The 22,726-nt window shown below is 40.7% G+C and overlaps 1 protein-coding gene across 2 annotated transcripts in view; it reads left to right on the top strand.

Moving 5' to 3' along the window:
• The window catches only part of pid1 (phosphotyrosine interaction domain containing 1), a 28,243-nt gene extending 5,954 nt beyond the window's left edge, over nt 1-22,289 (top strand). Inside the window, exons 2-3 of one of the 2 annotated variants that reach the window (XM_058634807.1) lie at nt 5,291-5,437; nt 19,667-22,289. In XM_058634807.1, coding sequence (XP_058490790.1) covers nt 5,291-5,437; nt 19,667-20,167 — 648 coding nt within the window. In that variant the 3' untranslated portion in view covers nt 20,168-22,289. Of the gene's footprint in view, nt 1-5,290; nt 5,438-7,664; nt 7,761-19,666 lie in introns of those variants that run through there. The other variant, XM_058634808.1, reaches the window with a different exon arrangement.
• Nucleotides 22,290-22,726: the final 437 nt, after the last annotated feature.

Genomic DNA, 22,726 nt, shown 5'->3' with positions numbered 1-22,726 from the left:
ACCTGTGGAACAGGGGAGTTCTGAATTCTGGTCCTGGATCATGTCTGACTCTCCACTTAAATATCCTGCTGTTGGCTCTCTTTTGAAAATGAAACGTAGAGAGGGAGAATAGATGATGGTTTGATAGCAAACTCAGATGTCCTACTATCTTGCTCGCTGCTCGTAGACGCACAACATCTGGTACGGCGTTCTACGCAGCCTTTCATCAAGTGTGTCTGGGTTGGCTTTTGCAGATGTGTCTCAGACAGGCTAATATTGTTGACAAACTGTTTTGGTCGTGTGGTCTGTGCGCTCCCAACAAAACTTTATATCACTTAACCATGTTTAGAGACTTTGGGATGCACCAGTAGCAATTTGTGTATCCAAGGGTATGTATATTTTCAGATTAACATGCTTTTGTAACATGGACCATCTGGCTATTTTGCATCCATTCTTAACATCATTTCCTTGTTGCCTTTTCCACAGTTTTGCCATGATCACAATTCCCATAACCCATTTTAGTGTGTCTTGGTTCTTTTTTTTTTACCCTATTGTGAAGGGCATGAGAACTTCTTTTCTGTCAGAATCCTCCCTTAAGGGAACAAAAATTCAAACTTGCCATCTGTGACCTGTTAAGCTCATCACTGCAGGAGGCAAATTGCACAAAATGCCCTCCATGGTCTGTCTGCTTGATGTCTCATGGACATGATCGTCCAGAAGTATTACCCTTCAATGCATTATTTCAAGGGGACTGTTTGTTTTGTCCTCCTGATGACACTTGTAATTAGTTCAGGTGTTCAGTGAGAATGATTGGTGCTAATATCTAGATTCTAGCTTTGTATTCGACCCAGTTTTTCCTCAGAATTTTTTTTATTTATTTATTTATTTATTTATATATATATATATATATATAAATAAATATATATATATATATATATATATATATATATCATTAGGGCCTTGAGAGCCATGAAGTATAAATAACGGAGATGCTGTAAAAGTCTCACTGTTGGTGTTTTGGCAGTATAAGTTGTAGCCCTTTTTTTATTTATTTTTTTATTAAAACTTCTACGTACTATAAATACAAATTAATCACATGCACACAGGCAGCAGTGAGTCAGTGTTGATGCTTTTAGAAGCTGCTAAATGTGCACAACTATGGTGTTTTGATACTAAATGTCATAATTGTCTTACAACAGACCAGATGTTATGATTTGGTTTACAGCGAGTCTAAATATTGGGAGTAACAACCCTAAAATGATGAAGTCGGGGAAAAAGCGTAAGCGGGCACGTGGATTCAAAACACATGGAATATGTTGAGTGTACAGCCACATTTTGCAAACAATGCTGTTTTTGTTTAAATAGCAACTGAAGTCATGTTATCCTATATATTCTTTTCATTTCTGTGGGTGGAGTGGCTCAGTGGTTAAGACCGGTACCCTGTGTGCGAAAGACATCATTGTCGCAAGTTTCGACTCCACCCCTGGCTGATTGTACTCAATTCCATTGTAAGTCGCTTTGGATTAAAGTGTCTGCTAAATGTAAATAATAATAATGTAATAATAATTTCTCAATCCACCATATTCTTTGTAAATGATTCAACTTTTAGAACATGGTAAAATGGTCTGTATTTATGTAGCGCTTTTTTTTCCACACACAGCATGGTACAGCCTTCAGGAGCAACGTGGTGTTAAAGGAATACTTCACCGATTTGCATTTAGCTTTGTATTACTACAATAGTGCTTCCCAACCTCAGTTTCCCCTGAGTAGAGAAATATCTTCATTCTTTTCTCTGTTACGTGCCCACCAGTGACACTTGGTCCTGTTACCGTAACTGTTACCAAAGATGGCGGACACTGTTTACATTCTGTGAATGAGGTCCCGTCCCCCTACGAGTGGGTCTAAAAAGTGTGGAATAAGCGTCACAGCTTCAAGCGTCGGACCAAGTGTCACTGGTGGGCACGTAACAAAAAATACAATGAAGATATTTGGTAGACTAGAGGAGCCGGGAATCGAACCCACAATCTTCAAGTTGAAAGACGACTCTAGAGCTGAAACAATTAATCGATTATTAATCAATTACTAAATTAATCGTTTAAAGATTTTCCGATTGTTTAAGCTTCTTAAATGTGAATATTTTCTTAATTTCTTTGCTCTGGATAACAAAGAAATCATTAAAAGTGAATCATTTTGGTTTGTGGACAAAACAAGACATTTGAGAACATCATCATTTCATCAAGGTTTTCTGATATTTTATGGACCAAACGATTAATCGAGAAAATAATCAACAGATTAATCGATTATGAAAATAATCATTAGTTGCAGCTCTAGACGACTCACTCTACCACCGAGCTACTGTTGGCCTTAATATCTCACATATCATCTCATTAAGTATGTCTCTGTACTATAACTGCAGAAGAAAACATTCTAATTATAATATTAGGTGTCTGAATAGTTAGTTTTGAATACGTCCATCAACTTGATCTCACAGCGTTTGGACTTTGCTGCTCCCCGTGTTTCACCTGCTCCCTGCATGCTGGAGTTATAGCTGCTCTGTAATAACTGGAGCTGATTGGTAGCTTAACAGTGAAATTAAAATTCCAGTGGTAGACATATACCGTAGATATGTGGAGGCTTTAACATTTGCGTAATGCCTACGGAGCCTTAAAACAAGACGGATGCTCTTTACGAGCACCATTGGTTTTCCCTTTGACAGCAGCCATTGTTTGGCATGCAGAGCTCGTGTGTAGACAGGACATCTGTCTTGTAACCAACTCACAACCAGTCTTGTTCACTGTGGCCTGACGGTGGAGACAGAAAACCTGCCTGGACCGAGTTATAGACCAAAAATAGAATCGCTGAAAGTCATAACTTAACGAGGAGACTGTTGGGAGTTGAGAAATAAAAACATTAAAAATGCAGTGAAAATATTTTGAATAGAATTCCAGCTTTACTCCACAAGCGGCCATCCGCTTAAGGCTTTTTGCTCCTGGTGGGGGGTGTAGGAGCTGGGGAGCCCACCACAGGTCTCCAAACACCCCACCACCCCCAGCCTCTGCCCCCCCCCCCACCCCATACTGGGGCCAACCGTAGGAATGTGAGCTGCTGTCAGGAAGCTGTAAAGTGCTGACGCGGAGGTCAGCAAGCGTTTACACACATGTGGCTTTACTTTCACAACTCTTTACTTTTTTTTTTTTTTACTTTTCTCCTTTTTCTCCTTCATCTGCTCCATGTAGCTTATTTGCCTCTCTTACCCCCCCCACCACCTCCTCATCATTATTCATATTATTGTTATCGTCTCTAATGAAATTCCTCTGCAATTGAAGGTGAGTCTATGTTCCAAGGGGCCTTGTTCGTGCTCCGACAGATTGAACTATAAAGCACAGAATCCTAGTTTTAGTCGTGTTAGTCTTAGTTTAGCGACGCGGCGTACATTTTTACTAATATTAACAAAATGCTTGGCAAAGTAATCTGTTCACGATAAGTGGTGTTGAATTGACAAACTAGACGCAGACATGTTTCTTGAAGGATGGTCTACTTGGCATTAGCACATCAGCAGAGCAGTGAAGATTGATGATCACCTGGATTGGCTGGATGAGACCGGTTTCATCGTCTGGAAATGTTCTCTCTCTCTCTCTCTCATCTCTTTTGTGAAAGACGGACATTGTGCAAGTCCAACATGGAAAAACAGTTTCAAAGCACCAAATGGAGAAGGAAAAAGTGAATTGGAGTGTTTGTTAAAGTCATTTGCACTTAAAGAGGAACTCCATTCCAAATCAAGTTCAGTGACCTTGGGTTTTCGTGAAAGGTGCTTTAGAAATCAGAGTTATTATTTGTCTTTGGTTGGATTTAAAGGAAAAAAGTGATGCTCTAACTCGTCTTTTAACAGCACTGTAAGGCTGACATTTGTAGCTTGTTGCTGTTGGTTGAGTTGCCATAACATTTGCCACACATTTAGATCCTTTCAGGATAAGTTGTAATCACCTTATCACCATACCATGTGAGCATGCAAGCACACCAACTCTTTGAGTCCATGAAGACCATACGTGACGACTGTTCAATTGGTTAAATACTCTTGTTTTGGTCAAAAGAGCTCAAAACAATTAAGAAATCTCAAAAAAGGTCAAACTCCTGGTGAGAATTTGCCACTAGTGGAATGGAATGAGAGACTGAGTACACCCGCATGGAATTGCTAGACTAACGTGAACCCTCATTAAGTATGTCCAGAAGCGCGGGCATGTAAGTGCAATCGGAAATGCGAAGCATTTCTGTGCAGACATGGAACATGGAGAGAATGACCCGGCCCGAATTAGCAAAAGTTTTCATGCTCGCATATTAAACTAAAAGGACAAATGCTGTGCAAACATTTCCGAGCATATTGGGTGTTATAAGCTCGACGCACAGCCTCACATCACAGCTAGCATGGCTGTATATTGCAGAATCTTGGCAATAATAATACATGTGAGAGATAAAGCCAATGACCATGCAGGTTCATATCACACCAGTCGCTGAGGTGAGTGCGGTTACTTCAGCTTTTCCACTGACTTAATACACAAAACCTGTTAAATTTGTGTTGGCAACTGGAGAGAGGTCATCTGCAAAGAAACATTTGAAATGTTAGACATATTATAGTCAAGAAAACCTGCAGATGGAGGTTCTGAAGTAGAATATCTTTTTAGTGTTGAAAAGTGATGTATTGCCAGAGGCAGGCAAGGCTAAATAACAGGTCAGGCTGCCAACACCTAATCATGCAGACATGTTATAGGGCGACCTTGTTGAGCCTTAGCTGTGACCTCGCAGTTTTGTCTTTGATGGACGATTTTGAGGAAGCCCAGAAATTCCACGGGGCAGGTAGTCGCCGTGCCATGTGGTTCTGCTCAGCATCAGGAAACACTGGCCGCGGACTGAGGTTTGAAAGCTGGAGACTCGCGTCTCCGCTCTTGTTTTGAGGATGTAGCGTGGGCAGAGCGCCCTTCTTCTGCCTCTCCCATTCCACTTCCTGCAGAATAGACCTCATGCACCGTCTCACTTCCTCTTTTTAAGGGGTATGGGTGATGTACATTCACATTCAATCATTGTAACAAGAATTTGAACACTTTTGGTGTCCTGAAAGTCTTCTGGAGCCTTTTTCATATGTTACACTGTAATAAGAATCTTTTCCTGTATCTTTCACTTTTAATTGACAAAAACACTGACGGTGCCGTGACACACAGTGTTGACGAGGTCACTGCAGCGGTCGAACCGTAGACGCACATTTTGACTGGTTCCGACTCTACATTTTGTTAAGTGTGTTACTCTCTTTCTCCATCAGCACTTCCAGACCATGCTGAAAACGAAGCTGAATGTGCTGACGCTGAGGAAGGAACCGTTGCCCACGGTGATCTTTCATGAGCCAGAGGCCATTGAGCTGTGCTCCACCACGCCGCTCACAAAGAGCAGGACCCATGCTGGGTACAAGGTAGGATCACATGGGCCTAATAATCCACAAATCCAACCCTGCTCTCCAACTGTACATTTATAATAGCATTAACAAAATCATAATCCAACTGTTTTTTTGTTTTCTTGTTGGACCCACACGTTTTATCCATTCCCATTTGCAACTCCACCATCCTATTTAAAGTACACGTGTGTGTATGTGCATGTGCATGTGTTTGTTTTCCTCTGCTGAGTGTCAGATGCAGAGTATGAACCAATGAGACGTTGCACTCGCAGCCTTTTCTCTTTTCTATATCCCAAAAACGGAGAACAAACAGTGAAATGGATTAAAATAGCAGCCACGACACAAACACACACACTCACACACACACACACACACACAGCACTGTGTTTTGTGTATTTTTCGCCTTGTGCCACAGCTTTGCAAGCATAAAAACTACAGCAGGATGACTGTGGTCACATGGGAGACCGCTTCAGAAGACCGCGTGGGTCCAAGGATTTAAATGATGTTTGGTCATTTCTGCTGTGCCATTAACAATCATGTCGCAATAGGAGCTTTTCTTTTTTTTTTTTTTTTCCATGAAAACAAACTCTTTGTATCTGGCTCCCTTAAAAATGTGAGAAGAAAAGTTAATCCCAAATGAAGGTATTGCCAAAAAAACGCACAAACGGAACACACAGCGCTTATGTTCATGGGGCCATTTTACAGAGGAGCTAACGGATACACACCGAGGTCTATGCCGCATGTATATTCATGTGCATATACTGTATGTCTTTACGTAAACATTTCCAAGGCAGCCAAAAGTGCTGAGTTGTCACCAACACTTCCCAAATGCTCTTGAGGTTCAAACGTGAACATGAAGTGAAAGTCATAAGAGACAGCATTTACTGGCAGAGCGCACGCACACACACACACATTCATTGGACTTAGAAACCAGCAGGGTTAAAGTAAATTATGTGTGGCAAAAAATGTCCCTCAATCCTCTTGTGGTCCGCACCAAGTTTTCTTGTAGTATTTAATTCAATATGACTTAAGGAATAAGAACTAATGCTCTGTTATTTAAAGATGAATCAATCTTAAATCCAGTGGTGATGAAGGGTGTGTAATAAGAGTTGACAGATGACTAATTTGTTTTAAATGAAGCCTAGCAACAACACTGGGGCTTTTTTTTTTTTTTTGCAGATGCATCATTTTTTATGATGAAATCTTTTTTCCTGTTACTAGTTGTTGATCATCTTCACGAAACTAAGTCATTTCAGTGTGTTTCAGTGCTTCTCCAATTCAAACCGCACGTTCATGTTCTCACAAGTGCGGAGTGTGAACGTGTGATGCAAACTTGCATCTTCTTGTTTTAGGGCAGGGTGTCCAACCTTTTTTTTTTTTTTACATTGGGCAAGATCGGATAATGTGAAGATTCCCAGGGGCCAATGCTCTCCTCTTTTTTTACATTTACAAATGCATGGTTTTATAACAATTTTATTTTCAATGTCACAATTATAATTTTTAAATGGCAATGCAACCAAATCTAAGCTATACAGGAAAGAACACATTGGGGAAAAAACCTAAACAGAAAAACAGTTCTGCCTTTCTTTCACACCTGGAGTCAGACAGTATAGTAACATAAAGTGATATATACAGGTAAGTATAATATATACGGGTACATGACACCAACAGTTCTAGGCAAACCTTATTCAAAAGTTTAATATAAATCAATGTACTGTTTTACAACTATTTTGAAGTTGGTAAAATACATGTCATTGCTGGGATGTGAACCCTGGACACTGGTTTGTGGCCGTGTAAAATCTGATGCAGCATAACAAAGTAACCCCCGGTTTGCACAGTTTAGGTTGTGCATAAGTAAGGATTTTCTGTGGGCCGTGGGGAAATGATTTATTATAAAAAGCATTGCACATTTCTATGACAATGGTATCTTGGGGGGACAATAGCAGTGCCATTCTGAAAGGTTAGGAGATCCTTAAACATCCTGTAAAGCAATGTATCACTTCTTATCTTCACACATTATATACGTTAGGAAATAGTGGCTGAGAACATGTGTAGACTTATGGAGTGAAAACTGAAAATAGTCTCTCTCCAGTAGTCTTTTCAAATTCTTTTTTTAAGCCGTGTCTGAAATATAGCTTCATGATGCACAGGAGCCATAGTTCGTGAGGCTCCTCCTCCAACACTGTGTTGATATAAAACTTCACTCAAATTTGGAGAAGTGAGAGTCAGAAGTGATTGTTTTATCACTTTTCAGGAACTTAAACTTTAACTCCACACTCCACACTCCACACAACTAGTCGCCAAAATCATGGATGACCTTCACAGAGAGAGCCGCTCACTGGTATGTACACAGCAGCAGCTGAAACTCTGTTGAGATCTGACTTTCTGTGAGAATCTTACTAACTTTTTGGATGTTTTGGTGAATCTGTGAGAGAGAAACAAGAAATACACACAGCTCTGCAATGAACCAATGTCAGCCTCACGTCTCTTATTTGTGTGAGAAGTGTGAAACGTTTTTGTTGTTCATTGTGAAACTGTGGCAGGCTGCCACAATCTAGATAATTAACGGGAAACACTGGACTGTGAAATAACAGCTAAAGCATTTAGGCGGAGGTGGGCATAAGATATCATCTCAGATAATATTGTGATTGTTGTTATAAAGATATGCAAACTGACATTGGAAAATGTGTATACATTACCCTAATTGCAGGAGGACTTTTTATTTTGTATTATACACAAGTTTCATGGGGTGGTGTTGACCTATGAATGCAGTTCATAAAGGTAATGCAACAGTGAACATTGCAGCTTATTAACATGCAGTTCATGTTGTTTTTTTGTGGTAAATCATCGTAAATGTCTCTTTTGTATGGCGCCGTCTTGGTGATTACTCAAAGCACTTGACATGACAGTTGTTACAGTTCACATACATTCATACAGCCCATCTACAGTACTGTATATGCTGTGCTTCTTCTGCTACACATCTTTCCCGGGAACATCTGCATGTGGACTAGTGAAGCTGAGGATTGAGCCTCCCACCTTTTGGTTGGAAGACTACCAGCCTGTTTTGGCTTGACTTAGTGACGCAGTTTTGTGGCACGGCTTCCTTACTAATCAGCGTCCCCGTGTTCAGTGAGTCATACTTCATTAACAGCGGATCATTGGCTTCTTTTTGGTGCAGCAGCCATCACATTTGATGTTGAGGTGAGCTCTGGTCCCTGTGACCAACAATAGCTTCACGTGTCACATGACGGCTAATAAATATTGATGTGTCGCAAAGTCGAAGGGTGCACACTGCTGCACCTGGGGTCCCTCTCTGTCTAGTATGAATAACAATGTGCGCTCTCTGTACCCACTTCTCCTTTCCAGCATTGTGGCGAATGCCAAAACTATGTTGCCATGGAAACAACCACAGCTATTTAGCAGGATACCGGTGGTACAAAAAATAATTCCCCTCCTGATTTGCAAGTCTGTCTGCCTCATTGCCTGTATCTGTAGGCCCCCATCCTTTGGCTTGTGTAACTTCCTGTCTGATCCACTACCTGTCTGTCTGTATATCTGTCTGCCCACCTGCTTCAATACCTCTGCTCCCACTGGAACACCTCAAAGAGCCATTCTTTTCTTTTCATGGGAGAAATAAAGGACACGCTGGTCAGTTTTGCTTGCCTTGCCCTCTTCCGTGCCACAATATAATATGATTACATTTATTGCCTTCAAGGTCCATATTTCCTGTCTTTGCTTACTCATCCAATCATTCTTCAGTCCGCTCTCTTTCAGCCTACAGGTGTGCTTACAGGCAGGCAAAAGAAGACTGGCTCAGGGTTTCTGACGCCTGCCAAAGCTCACAGCTAGCATAGATGAAAGGCCTCTGATTGGCCTGCTGCTGTCAAAGCAGTGCACTCCACGTCCATTGAGAAAACATGGTCAAAGCACTTTAACAGACATGCCAGCTCCATAGTCACTCTGCATGACAATAGTGAAATTACCCAAATACAACTTGGCTCTTCATTCAAGACAGTATTTACAATACTCAATTTTTTCACCTTAATTTATCTTCTTCTTTATTTTTTATCATTTTCTGGAAATTTTTCCAGTGAGATTTAGTGCTCCTATCTGCCCCCTTTTTTTTTTTTTGCAATTCTATAACGTTGGTAAATACGTGCACAGTATATGCTGTCATGCTCAGTGTCAGATTAGGGGCAACCTTTTCACTGTACCTTTTAAAATTCAAGTGGAAAAATTAGAATTAACAGTGCTCATATTCATACAGCATACAGACATTTTTAACCAAAGACGGCGGTGCATTTCCCTAAATGTCAAAAATGCTCCTTGGAAATGTGTTGGTTGCTTTGTTTCTTAACTTCATAGACTGATTTGTTCAGTGTTAAATCTGCTTTGGTATTTTTATCTTCACACAAAGAGGAAAAAAAAAGCCCACAACGATTAAGAGAAACACTGATTCCTCCTGGGATTTGACTTGAATAGGCCATTCAAATATGTTACAGGGAAAAAAAGCAAAGATGTCATGATGGCTGAATTTCATTCAGCTGCTTTAGATCCATGGCCCTGGTGTTGTGCAGGCCTGGCTCACTGTCACGCTGTGATGACTTTACTGGGAAACCTAAATAAAACACAGCCATGGTCAATGTTCTCGGTAACACATGCTTTTCTCTGCCAAAATATCTGCCTATTGTCACTAATAACCCAAGTTGAGGCACCTCTCTTTCTGCTGTCTTGTCCTTTGCAGGGCTTAATGTTCATTTGAGCCAAAGCAGTGATGGTGTGTTATTCTCCTACACGGATGACAATGACAGCAGCAGCTAAGAGCGGGCCGGTCCTTTATCTTATCTGTCATGCAGAGGCTTTTTGTCCATCTCTAATTGATAGGCTGATGTCAGTTAGTGTACCATCACTTCTCCTCAATGAACAGAGGACAACACGCACAGTGATGACATTTCGATGGACATGACTGGTTGCTCCCAGTTGCCCACTGAATGTGTATGTCAGCTTTTGTCTGGATAGTTGTTTAGTTTGTTTTTATTTATATTAATCGTGTTAGCAATGGTCTTGGGTTATAAGCTCAGTTCCCCCCTTCCACTTGTCCACGGGCTGCCCTGCATGCTTTTATCATCTGTAATAATGTTTTTCAAACATTCCCAGGTTGTGGCTTTCCAGATTAAATAGTCCTCACAGCTAATGGGAGCAGCAGACATGCTTCTGTGTAATGCTGTATTCTGTTTGTTGACCACAGTTTCAAGGATAATGTTTGTCACAGAGTGAATGAAATACAGTGCTAGACTCCTGTTGCCCTTAAGTCACGGTTGTAGATTACTTCTGTGTGTCAGTCTCAGGTTGCAGATAAATACGTGGACAGATGTAAATGCACATAAGAAGTAAGCGAAAGCACTCGCATACTGATGTTACCTTGATGACGGCTGAACAGACATTTTGGAAACATGACATATGATTAACAAATGAACAAAAAGGTGTGGTGGTTTTTTTTTTTATGTTGGTGATGTTGTGGCGTTCTTCCAAGATTACGTTTGTACCAGTGGAGAGGTGTTGAGTCTTACTGGCCTCTGTTTCCAGTTATCCTGTGCTTTGTCTCTGCTGCTCATCAGTGGAGAGTGAGACTGGGCTGCATTTCAGGGCTTCTCTCAAATCCATTGATTGACCCAGGCTGTTTGGCTGCAGAGTCAGACCAAACGTTTCTTTCTTTGTTGAACTGACTTTCACTGGGTTTTTCTTTCTTTTTTTTTTTTATGAACATATGAAACATGAGAGACTAAGTATAATATGTAATGTAATCGCACGTTAGTAACCTCAACATTGGTACTGGTCCAAGAGGTTGTATTGAAGTTAAAAAAAAAAAGTAATTCAAAACTTATTTGAATGTTTTCGGTATCAGTAACAGTAAAATTAAGATGCTGATTATTAACTTACTTAGACAGCGAACAAAGACCACCTGGCTTAAATGCCTAACACTCATGTTTTGTGTAAAGTAAACTTAACTTTGGTAGAGCTCCACCGTGACACTCTTTTCCTTGCATTTACAAGTTACACACACACTTTACAGGGCCACTAAAATGTTCTCTATTTACCCCAATGTGACAGGAATCTGATTAATACAGCATGTCTATAGTGGGAGTTATGTGCCGTGTGCTCTGCTCTGCTGCTGCTGTAACATCTGTACAGTAACAAAACATTCTTTGTGCAAAAATCTGGGCTAAGTAAAGCTCATGTGCTGTAGTAACAGAATGTCTGTGCACCTTGACCACATATCATTTGTGTCACAAAAGAGTTAGATATGAAGAAAAGTTCCAGTTTATTAATATTATACTCTAATAGGAATTAAAATAAGTGGCTCCAGTGTCTTCAGAGTGAAAAGGTCACACACATTTTATTGCCGTCACTAAAATAAGGAGAAATTGAACCTATAGAAGGCTGTATTGAGGAGACCGTAAGGGTTGAAAGCTTCTTTCATATGCACTGAGGTTCTCCTGTATTGACTCAGTTTTGCACATTTGCACACACACAGACACTCACACACAGCACCTTCTTCTCACTGCACAACACAAATAAGCAAATACTCACAGCACTTAAAAAAAAAAACCCTCATCCATCTTTGCATGCCATGGCAAGCATGGCCAGCTGTACTCTGCTGATTCAATAAGTTTAGAGGAATGTTAACAACCTCCTCAGGAATGCTGCATTCCCCTAGCAGTGAATTTCCAGTCATGTTGGGGGATCCAGACGTAGGGGCCTATCTGAGGGAGAACGTCAGTATTCAGCAGTGCGCTGCTTATACAACCTGGTCCATTCAATACAGATATTACAACAATACATTTTGTGGGTGGAAAAAAATGTGACCCAGATAAAATAAACTGGCGAGTGAACATGTATGCATTAGTATTTCTTAATTACATTAAAAATGGTCCAATTAATGTATGTATCTTAAGCTTTCCACCACATTGGAAAATCTGAAAAAAAAAAAATGTTATAAGAGAAACCTTGTGTTAAGATAACCCTACAATTGAATGAACATATTCGAGGGACGGCTCTTGGTCAAACGGTTTGGACATAAAGTAAGAGAGGCAACGTTGAGATGGTTTGCTCACATGCAGAGGAAGGAGCTGGCAGTTGGAAGGGAGGAAGACCACAGATACGGTTCATGCATGGTGTGAAGGAGGAGGAAACGTCAGTTGGTGTAACAGAAGAGGACATAAGGGATAGGGAAAGATGGCGGCAGAAGACAATACTCATGTTCCCCTAGTTAAGTAACCTCAAAGTAGTTACTTTTTTGCAGTCAACATCAAATGCGACACATTTCCAAATCATTAGGTGTTTAAGTTATTTAAAACCAAATGTTCACATGTACTAACACCTCATACTGATTGAGGAATTAAACAACATTTGGACTGTGTTTTTGTTTTTTTTCCTGTATCACCTGTTTGTCCTTGGATTGTTTTCTGGGAAAATGCCTACGACTGAAACTGAAAGTTCCAGAAGTGTTGCTGACTGCTTGTACACTCATGTCACGGTCGTTTCCCAGGCGGCTGACTGTTTGTACCATCACATCTCATCCTGTTCCTCGACTGTTTCTGATCCAACAGGACCATCTGCCTTTTTGTTCTGCTTTCAGCCCCTCTTCCTGTCATTTCAGCCCCTGTCTTCTTCTCTGTGTTTCCAAGGCTTCTCTGTAGAGACAGGTATCTCCTCACCGATGCCTCCAAATCTCTTCCTTCTCCTTTCTTCTACTGATAGTGGAACCAGCTGTTTGTCCAAGCAGCAGCTGCCATAGCTCTACACACCTCTAATACACATGCATGCCTGTGTGGTTACACGTAGATACAGACTCGTACTGACTGAGAAAGATACATAGGAGTCTGTGTGTGTGTGTGTGTTGTGTGTGAGTGGACCAGGATGTTCCTGTCTTCTCCCCAGTGTTTGCTTGCTGGGCTTCAGATGTTTTTTCTGTCTCCCCCTGTGAACCTCTCTCTCTTTCCTCCATCTTTCTTAGCGTACAGTTACTTTCTTTTTCCATTATCCCTGTACAGCAGTACGTTTTCTCCCTCTGGTGCGTGTCTGTTTCTCTTTTGTTCCCTTCATACTTGTGGTATCTCGGGCATTGTTGAATTTGCATCCTGTGATTCCTCAAAAAAAAAAGTTAAATGTTCAAATCTGTTTGCCTCTATTATTATTAAAGTCAGACAGGATTGTACTGGCTTGTAGCGGCGGCAGAGCACAACATTATGGCTGTAATGAGTGAAGTGTTTTGCAGCATTGTAAACATGCAGATAACCGTTAACATGCGTATTATTTCACGTCTACTTTAATAATATGCAAATTTATATATGTATATATGTGTGTATATATATATGTGTGTATATATATCTTATCCCTGTGACGGCTGTGTTTTTTGTGGACTTTGACTTTCTTCATGAAAAGATTGATACCACTCTCATAGCCATACTAAAAAATATGAAGCTACAGTTGGCAGATGGTGTGTAGCGTCAAGACTGGATGTAAGACTGTAAGCTTGACTGCTGAGACTAGTTTATTTATAGGTCACCAAGTAACACAATATATGTCTTATGTGAACAAATGTGTAAACATCTTGACTTTTATTCTTGTACAAACAATGTAGTATTAAGTATTTTTCACAGTATGCCGCACAAAAACAATTTAACAAGGCCAAGCTAGCGTTTCCCCTTGTTTAGCTGTCTTTAGCAGGCTAAGCTAATCTAAACAGCTGCTGGCTGTATCTGCATATTTATCACACAGACATTAAGCAGTCTGTAACTAAGCTAATTAAACGAATAGCTGCTGGCTTTTTCATCATTTTTTATCACAAACCCACAAGAGTGGTTAACATTCCTCCCAAAATTTTAATGTTTCTTTTAACTTCTTACAGTACAGGAAACCCTGGCAAGGTCTGCCCCGGCTTTCTCAGTCATGTTTTGCATCCCTTGCCTCTTAGGACCCGCGGTACTTTCTTTGTCTAAATTGTCTAAATTCTCTGAATTTAGACAAAGAGAAAGAATAGAGAACGACAGTAACCTCCATAAACCAAGAGTTAGTAATGGTGGCCACATGTCTCACCACACATGCAAGTGTTTAACCACACTCCTCCTCCCTCTGTGTCACACTCCACTCACAAACACTCTTACTCCATTTCATTGTTTTTGTTTTTCTCTGATGAAGCAGGTTTACAGACGGCAGCAATGATTTTATTTTTCCTCTTTCTTTTAACCCCAACTCTTCCTCTCGTAGCTTGCATAACAGTTTTTCTGTCAGTGCTTTGTAGAAATGCATTCCTCCTAACCCCTTGGGCCTTCTTTCCTGTAGCTTCTCTTTATTACGGTTTCTGAAGTGCTTCATTTAATAGATTCACTTTTTTTGGTTTGTCAGTATATAACTGTTACCAATTAGCCACAGAAGGGGGCAACAGTAAGCGTAGAGGGGATCTCAGGATAGAGGAGAGATGGACGGGAGGAGGTGTTGAAGAATAGTTACAGTGGAGTAAAGTCGATACGATGGAGAGGAAGAATGGAGGACAAATGCAGGGAGAGTTAAAACAAAGGGGGAGGTCTCTGGAATGATTAATGCTGCCTGCATGACTCTGCCAGACGATCAAGACGACTGGTGAGCAGGCCAGAGCATAGGACGGCAGATGTGCTCTGGTCTGATTCAGAGCGCTTTGATGTATCAATTTTTATCTTTATTTGTAGAGGGTGGTTTGCTGCATGCAACGCACAAACAATGACTAAGTCTCCGTGCAGCTAGTTTCCATTGAGGCCAACCTGAATCGTGTCTCTTTTCCATCTGCTGAACTTAATCATCATTTGAGTCATTTGTGTTTACAATACACAATATGCACCTTTGGAAATTTACAGACGGTGTTGCTTTGAGGCCTCATATTCATTCTGGCTGGTTTCTACTGTTAGATTTGTGCATTTAATTTTAGTTTGGTCATCACTCCCCAGCTTCCCCCAGAGAGTAAAAATGTAATTGTATCCACAGTGTTGTCCACAAAGCAAAACAGCCGACGCTGGAATGATGTCAAGGATATCCTCTAACGTGATGTTAGTTGGACCGTATGATCTGATCTCAAACAGAGCTCCATGTGCACATTGGAGATACATGGAGGTGATCATTGAATCAGGTTAAAATCATACACATTCAGATACAATCTGATGTGTAAAAAAGTATCTGGCAGCATATATATTTGGTGATAAATGTGTCTACTTTTCCGTCCTGTTACACTTTTTGCTCTTTGCTTTTGGGAACATAATTACCTAATATATTAAAGTAATATCACACTCGAGGGAGTGCTGTTGTACTGAATGTCAGCACAGTTGTGATGCGGTCATAGATGTCACAGCCAGTACACCAGTCAAACATTGAGTGTGGTATTGCTTTCATACAACAGTACTAAAAATGCTGTTTAATAGTCGAAAAATAGAAGCACCAACAAAAATAATCCCACAACCGTACAACTGAACTGTTGCCTAGCAACACTGACAATGACCGAATCCTTCATGCCACACAGGTCATGTCCACTATTCTGATTCTTCTACATTTATTTCTATGTTTCCATTGATTGTGCAACCAGAGGAAAAAAGTGTCTGTTTAGAGTTGCTTTGGTGGTTTTGTATGAATCAGGCGAGTTAACCGCTTGATCTGACCGTTGACTGCACTTGTTTCCTGCGCCCAGTACATGGTCTCTTTTTAAATGAGCTTTCAAATCTTATACACAATATCAGCACACATGGAATTATTTTCTTCCAATCAAAGACTAACTGTCTAAATTACTTGTTTTTTTGGCCAAGAGTTTTGGTTAGTGTTTTTGCTCTGCAGCCAAATCTCTCTTGGTTTCACAAGTTTGGCTGCTACAGTATTTTAGCGGAATACCACACAGTGACACAGTAATCATTGTTTTTGTGTCAGAATGCAAACATCACCATCGTAAATTCATTTATTCATTTAATGCGCTAATCTTCATTGACTTTTATTGTCGTTGTACTGCCATCGTCATTCGTCGCGATGCAAACCCAACGGTTTCTACATCCACTTTTACATTCAGGGGCACATGAATGAACAAACATTCAACTTTTCCTTCTTCAGCTGCTGAATTCATCTACAGACCACATTTGACATGTTAATGGTTGATATGTTTAGAATGAACACAGTTTTTGGATCTATTTCCATCAAAAAGACCATTGTAAAAAGTTTCCTCCTCCGCTGCATGTTTGGCTTGGACTTTAAAGAAACTATTGTTTGCTCTGTCTGGTGACCTCCTCACCTCGCTCAGTACTCTCACACACACAAACTCACACACTTAAATACACACACACATTCACTCTCCCAAACATTGCTCGATTGCTCTGAAAATCCAGTGTGTTCTGGCCATTTTTTGTTGTCTTTTGTAAACCACTGCCACTGAGTATGGTGTTTTCTCTTTCTTATTTTCTGTGGGATATCAGAGGAATGTTTTTACCCTTAAGTAGTAGAACTACATTTACACCATTTAACTGGACGACCATACTTGTCCCTGTATACAATACACTTGCAGGGAATCCATTTATTGATGCTTTCAGCTTGTTACTTTTAGGAATTTCCTGGTTGTCCCTCCACGTCACAACCCTGAACAACTGGTGGCAAGGCTGTACAATCTGTTATCCATCTAATATATTTAAATCTATAAGCTGACAGAACCAGAGAATATTTGTGATCTCCTCATCAGTCCAAAAATGCACCCGTCTTGACTTCACTATGTTTTTCTCATTGCTGTTGTCTTTTTTTGTACTGGCTTCAGAGAATAGAAGTCCATAATTACTTTTTTACTGCTTTATGACATAGAAACAGCACACTGAATGTCTAATGTATCTTGGCTCAGTTTTGGGATTTGTTGGCTGACTGAGTGATTAACTGCCTATTTGGCTGGGAGAAGGTGTCGGTGTGGTTCACTTGCAAACCGCCTGGCCTCCTCGCTGCTCCTGCAGACCTGTTGTAGTCAGCTGAGTGATGGATCCAGTGTGAAGGCTGCACGTCCCACCCTGTGGTCACTTCTAATGAAATCCATGCATGAGGAGGCAGCTGCGTTCGCTGTCTGGATCGCTTGACTTTTGCCTATAGTAAAATGTGAAATCGATTTTGTGTCATGCTGTAATACGAGTAATTCAGGGGCCAATCCAGTTGCACAGTCCTTGTGTGGATATCAGATTTAACATACCATGTTCATTCATATGATTTTCACATAAAACTTCTTATACTGTTTTGGCACAAAAATAGGAATTCTACATTCCAACGTATGGTCTATAGACTGGCCTGATATTTGGCTAATGTGCACTGAGCGATAAATACAGGCCACATTATCTGTAAGCGCTCCAGACTGTTATACAACACCAGTCTGTCCTTAAGTATTCACACTTATCTTTGCACTGATGTTATCTGGAGCCATGTGTCAAATATGTGCTGCATGTGAGCCAGCTGTAATGAACTCTAAAGAGTGCAGAGTATTTCTCTGCCCCAGTGTAAACACAGACAGGAGTAAAAAGCAGGCTCCTCCTTTTGTGTATTTTTATAAAGCCATAAAGAACACCATGTAGAGAAAGCACACAAGTCAGTCATTATCCCAGTACTGATCTTGAATTTGGCCTCCGTCCCACAGACATCTCCATCTTTGTTCACTTCTTTCCTCTCGCACTCGCTCACCTCTTATCCCTCTCCATCTACTCGGTCTATCTCTCTCTCTCGGTATGTAGTGTCGTTACTATGGTATTCTATGGTCCCTGCCACAACCACAGCTTTTCTTTCTTTCAGCACAGTTACCGAAGTAAAAATATTACAACATCTCGTTGTCTATTGACTCTTGAAATGTCTTCTCTGTTCTTTCTCTTGCACCCCATGTTTGAGGTTAATTAACCTGTTCCTTTCACTGTACTTTTTACTCCACATTGACAAGCCACTGGTACTTTTCATGTACCAATTGCCTATGATTTTGCCAGGTTTTATCTTAGGTTGACATGGAGTATATACTCTTTTTATATACTATAATATAAAGACTTGGTGGGGTGGACCATAACCAAGCCAATGCCATCCTAGTTATGCCGATAGACTTTTTTTTTAATAATACTGTAGTACTAAATTAGAAAAACAACATTTTTACACTATTGCATCTAGGCATTCTAGGCATGTCTATGCAGATAACATTCTTATAATTATTATTATCTTATTGTTATTTATTGTTCATTGCACTATTAAACAAATCTAGCATAGAATTTCACTTGCTGTGATGCACTTAATAGTTTTCACTTTGGGGTTTCCCTCTAAAAGAGTGTCTCAGGTCAGATTATTACTGGTAAGAGATTTCAGTTTTCTTGTTTACTTATTATTCATGACACTTTAACAACATTAATTCAGCGTCGGATCATTCATAGAAGAAATTTCACATCTGTTATTAAAGGGATTACATTGATGTTAATGGTTAACCATTAGTTGATTCATTGCCATTAACAATTAAACTAATTAAGAATTGTATATTTAACAGACAACATCAGTTTAGTTTCTTCTCTGTCATCTTGTCTGTCCTATTTCTGGAGCTCCCATGACTTATTCCAGCAGAGGGTGCACATCAACCTGTATGTATTATAATATTACAATTATAATCAGCAGGAGAAGTTAAAATGAAGTGAAAAACAAGCAAACAAACACAAAATAACCTCTACGACAAACTCTCTCCTCTGGATGTAAACTCTGTTGAATGGTGAAAAGCAAACGCACCATGTTTCCCCAGGTTAAGTCGTGTTAGTATCCATGTATCCGTCTGTATAAACGTCTGTGACCAAAGAGAGCGGTTTTTCTCTGCAGTCTGGCTTAAAAATGGTGTGACACGTTTTTTTCTTGAGCAATAGCCTTGTTGTTTATTATGCTCACATGAATCATGTGCCGCTGAGGTGCAGTTCAATCCCCTCAGATTAACAGAATCCTTTGGTTGTTTCTACATGTCTCACATGCTGACACAAGGTGACTGTGGGTTCACATTCAAATATTTTGACACTCTTTTGCCTTCAGAAATTAGACATCTTCTATATCATGTGTCAAATGGCTCTTGTGATTTTTCTTTCCTTTTTCCATTCAGTGATTTCTACTGTATTTTCATTCTTTTTCCATGTTATTTTGAAAGTCATAATTATTTTCAATTCTGCCATGATCTAACGATAACTGTATGTTTCTGGCTTTCTGCAGGTGACCTACCTGGGTAAGGTAACCATCTCTGGCACACAGTTCCTGTCTGGCTGCACAGAGTCAGCAGTGGTTGGTCTAGTGGAACAGCGGGCCTTGGCACAGCAACAGGGCATCTGCACCCCAGGCAACTCTTTGCTGGAGATTCGGCCCTTCCAGGTACGCCTTCACCACCTAGATGACCACAGCGAGGCCTCGGTAACCATGGACACCTACCAGGTGGCCCGGATCGCCTATTGCACAGCCGACCATAGTGTCCGACCCAACGTATTTGCCTGGATCTACAGGGAGATCAACGACGACCTGTCTTTTCAGATGGACTGCCATGCTGTGGAATGTGAGAGTAAGCTGGAGGCCAAGAAGCTAGCGCATTCCATGATGGAGGCTTTCCGCAAGACTTTCCATAGCATGCGCAGTGACGGTCGCATCCACAAGAGTGGCTCGTCGGACGACTTTGCTGAGGACTCGTCCACCCCTGACGACTTGACCCCAGATGACGGTTGAACGGAAAATCACTCACCATCTTCACGGGTGACTTGAAGGATAGACAGATCACCTGCTTTCTCTCATTCTCCCCCTTCTATCTGTCTTTCTGTTATCAATTTGGAATAAAGTCAACTGACCCTGTGAACCAGCACAGCCAGGATAATGAAGTAGCTTTTAAAAACTTTAAAAACTAAAGGAAAGGTAGATGGTACAGGAGTTAGAAAAAAGACCATCATGCAGGGATAGCAAACAGCTGCCACTTTAAAAAAAGAAAAAGAAAAAAAAAAGGTCCTCGAAGATCCATAGAGGCCTTTTTAGCACCTCTTTAAATGGCCTCAACAGATTGACTAAACAATTCCATCTTCAAGCACTGTCACTCTTGCACCCAGCAAAACACTGTTTGTGGTTCTTAAGCTTTTCTTTTTGTTCTTTTTTTTTTTTTTTTTCTCTGTCACAACAAAGTTTAAACTTATAAACACATATTGCTACTCTTGCCATGTAGGGACCCAGCAGCAATAGACCTGTGACCTATTTTGGTTCCCAACACAGAGTTTAAAAGACTGTTGGACCACATCAAATCGTTCTCTATCATAATGCCTTGGTATTAGCAAATGAAGATGTGAAAGAATAGCCTTTAAAGCACTACTCCTCACTATGGTACCTTAGTCCAACCACAAAATGATTTGCTGGCACGGCTGTTACACGTGTGGATGATGGAGCCAGAGTTTCTACCTCTGTCTCTGCTTATTAGGTACTTATAGGTTGTGAGTATGTATGTAAAGGTGCTAAGAGATTTTACATTTTAGAAATTCTCTCTGGGCTGAAAGCCTGCGTCTCTCTCAGAAATATGTAATCATCCACATATGGCTTCTGTTTTAAGTATACCAAAATCCAGGCTGGATTATGCCTGTCAGATTATGTGCCTCACTTTCCCCTCAAATTAGTTTGGTCTCTCGCCCAGGTGTACATGGCTATCTGTGTGTGTGTGTGTCAGATTGTGTATGTTTCTGTGTGTGTGAGTGTGTGGGTGTAACTGCTTACTTCTGTACTTTATGTATATGAACGTACGTGTGAGTGTTCGCAGTGTGTGAAAGATAAAAGGTAAGCGAGAGAGATTAGAGGAGTGTGGACTTCTCATCGCCCCCCGGAGCATCCATGTTTTTGGTACTTGCATTTTAAAAATCAAACACGGTACTGTGACCATTTGCCACGATTTCCTACTTCAGTCTTGTTTCCAATGAAAATGTCGTCTGAACGGGGCCATTCTTGAGGTTGTAGGACCCCGAAATCTCAGCCATCCAAGGAAACAAGTGGCACCTCCTGGCTTCTGCTGAATGTATGATGCTGTGAGCGCCTCACTCCATCTCTGGTCTAATTCAGTCTGCCATAGTCTGCTCGTGTTCTCGCAGAAAATGAGCACGCTGGCGTTGGGTTAACTCTGTTGACCTGCGTTGCCTCTCTAAGCAGCGGAGGCAACGTATTGGAGCGAAAACTCAAACTGCCAGTTCCATGCTACTTTTCCTTTTCTAACTGGACTGTGTCAAACAGACTGGACGCCGTCAGTGGAAGTCGTCTTTGGTCAGTGACTCAAACGGGAAGATCGGATTACCTCTGATCGCCGCACACACACACACACACACACCCTACGCACCTACATACAACTACACCTATGTACACACACATGTTGTATTTGAATATTGCTCAATAAGCCTATGTAAATACAAAATGTATCACTTTCCAAAATATTCCAGTATAAATGTTGATAGCTATTTTAAATAATGAAAATACATCGAGAACATCATGTGATACAGAAACAGTGTTATAAAGCCTACTGTGAATAATAAAAATAGAGAGTCTGATCGCCGCAGCTGTGTGAGCATGTGTGTGTGTGTGTGTGTGTGAGTGTGTCTGGAGGCGATTGAATGTGGTGAGAAGTGTGTTTTGTTTGGAGTGTGTATGGACAGGAGATGTGGGGGGGATGTGTATGCGTGTAGGATGTTTATAAAGCTGTCGATTACTATGTCATGTCTGTCTGAAAGCTCAGACCGCTTTAAGTGTTCAAAAAAAAATATAAGTGTTTTCTATACAGTGTTTGCAAAGATCAAGAAACAATTGCATATAAAGCATTTACCAAGAGCAACAGGTGATGGTGTTTTTTTTGTCCGTTTCGTCTCAAATCCACGTCTCCGGGGAGACCTCTCTTATTGATTCCCCCACTGTGTCCAGATCCTGGCTGAAAGAAGTGAATATTCTTTTCAACTCTGCTTGATTTTAAGTAATTGCATTCCCCACTGCAGCCATGTGTAGGAGGAAAAATACAAATCATGTTCAGCTTCGGAACAAACACAATCGCTCTGCAGATGGTTCTCTGACAAGAAGCCAGCATAGCCGGATACACTGGATTGTGTTTGTCCTGAATCTTTTTACATTTTTTTTTTTTTTATGAATTTTTTCATGTGTTCTGTGTGCATTTAGATGTGAAATCTACAATTTAAAAACAATAGCTGTTCATTCTCCAATTTGTTTGGATCGTAATTGTCAGGCACGGGTCGGGTGGAAATACTTTCCGTACTGAAT

This window comes from Solea solea, chromosome 7 (assembly GCF_958295425.1).
Source record: "Solea solea chromosome 7, fSolSol10.1, whole genome shotgun sequence".
Lineage (NCBI taxonomy): Eukaryota > Metazoa > Chordata > Actinopteri > Pleuronectiformes > Soleidae > Solea > Solea solea.
The sequence above is the reverse complement of the archived record's forward strand: the minus strand, read 5'-3'. Positions and strand labels throughout refer to the sequence as shown.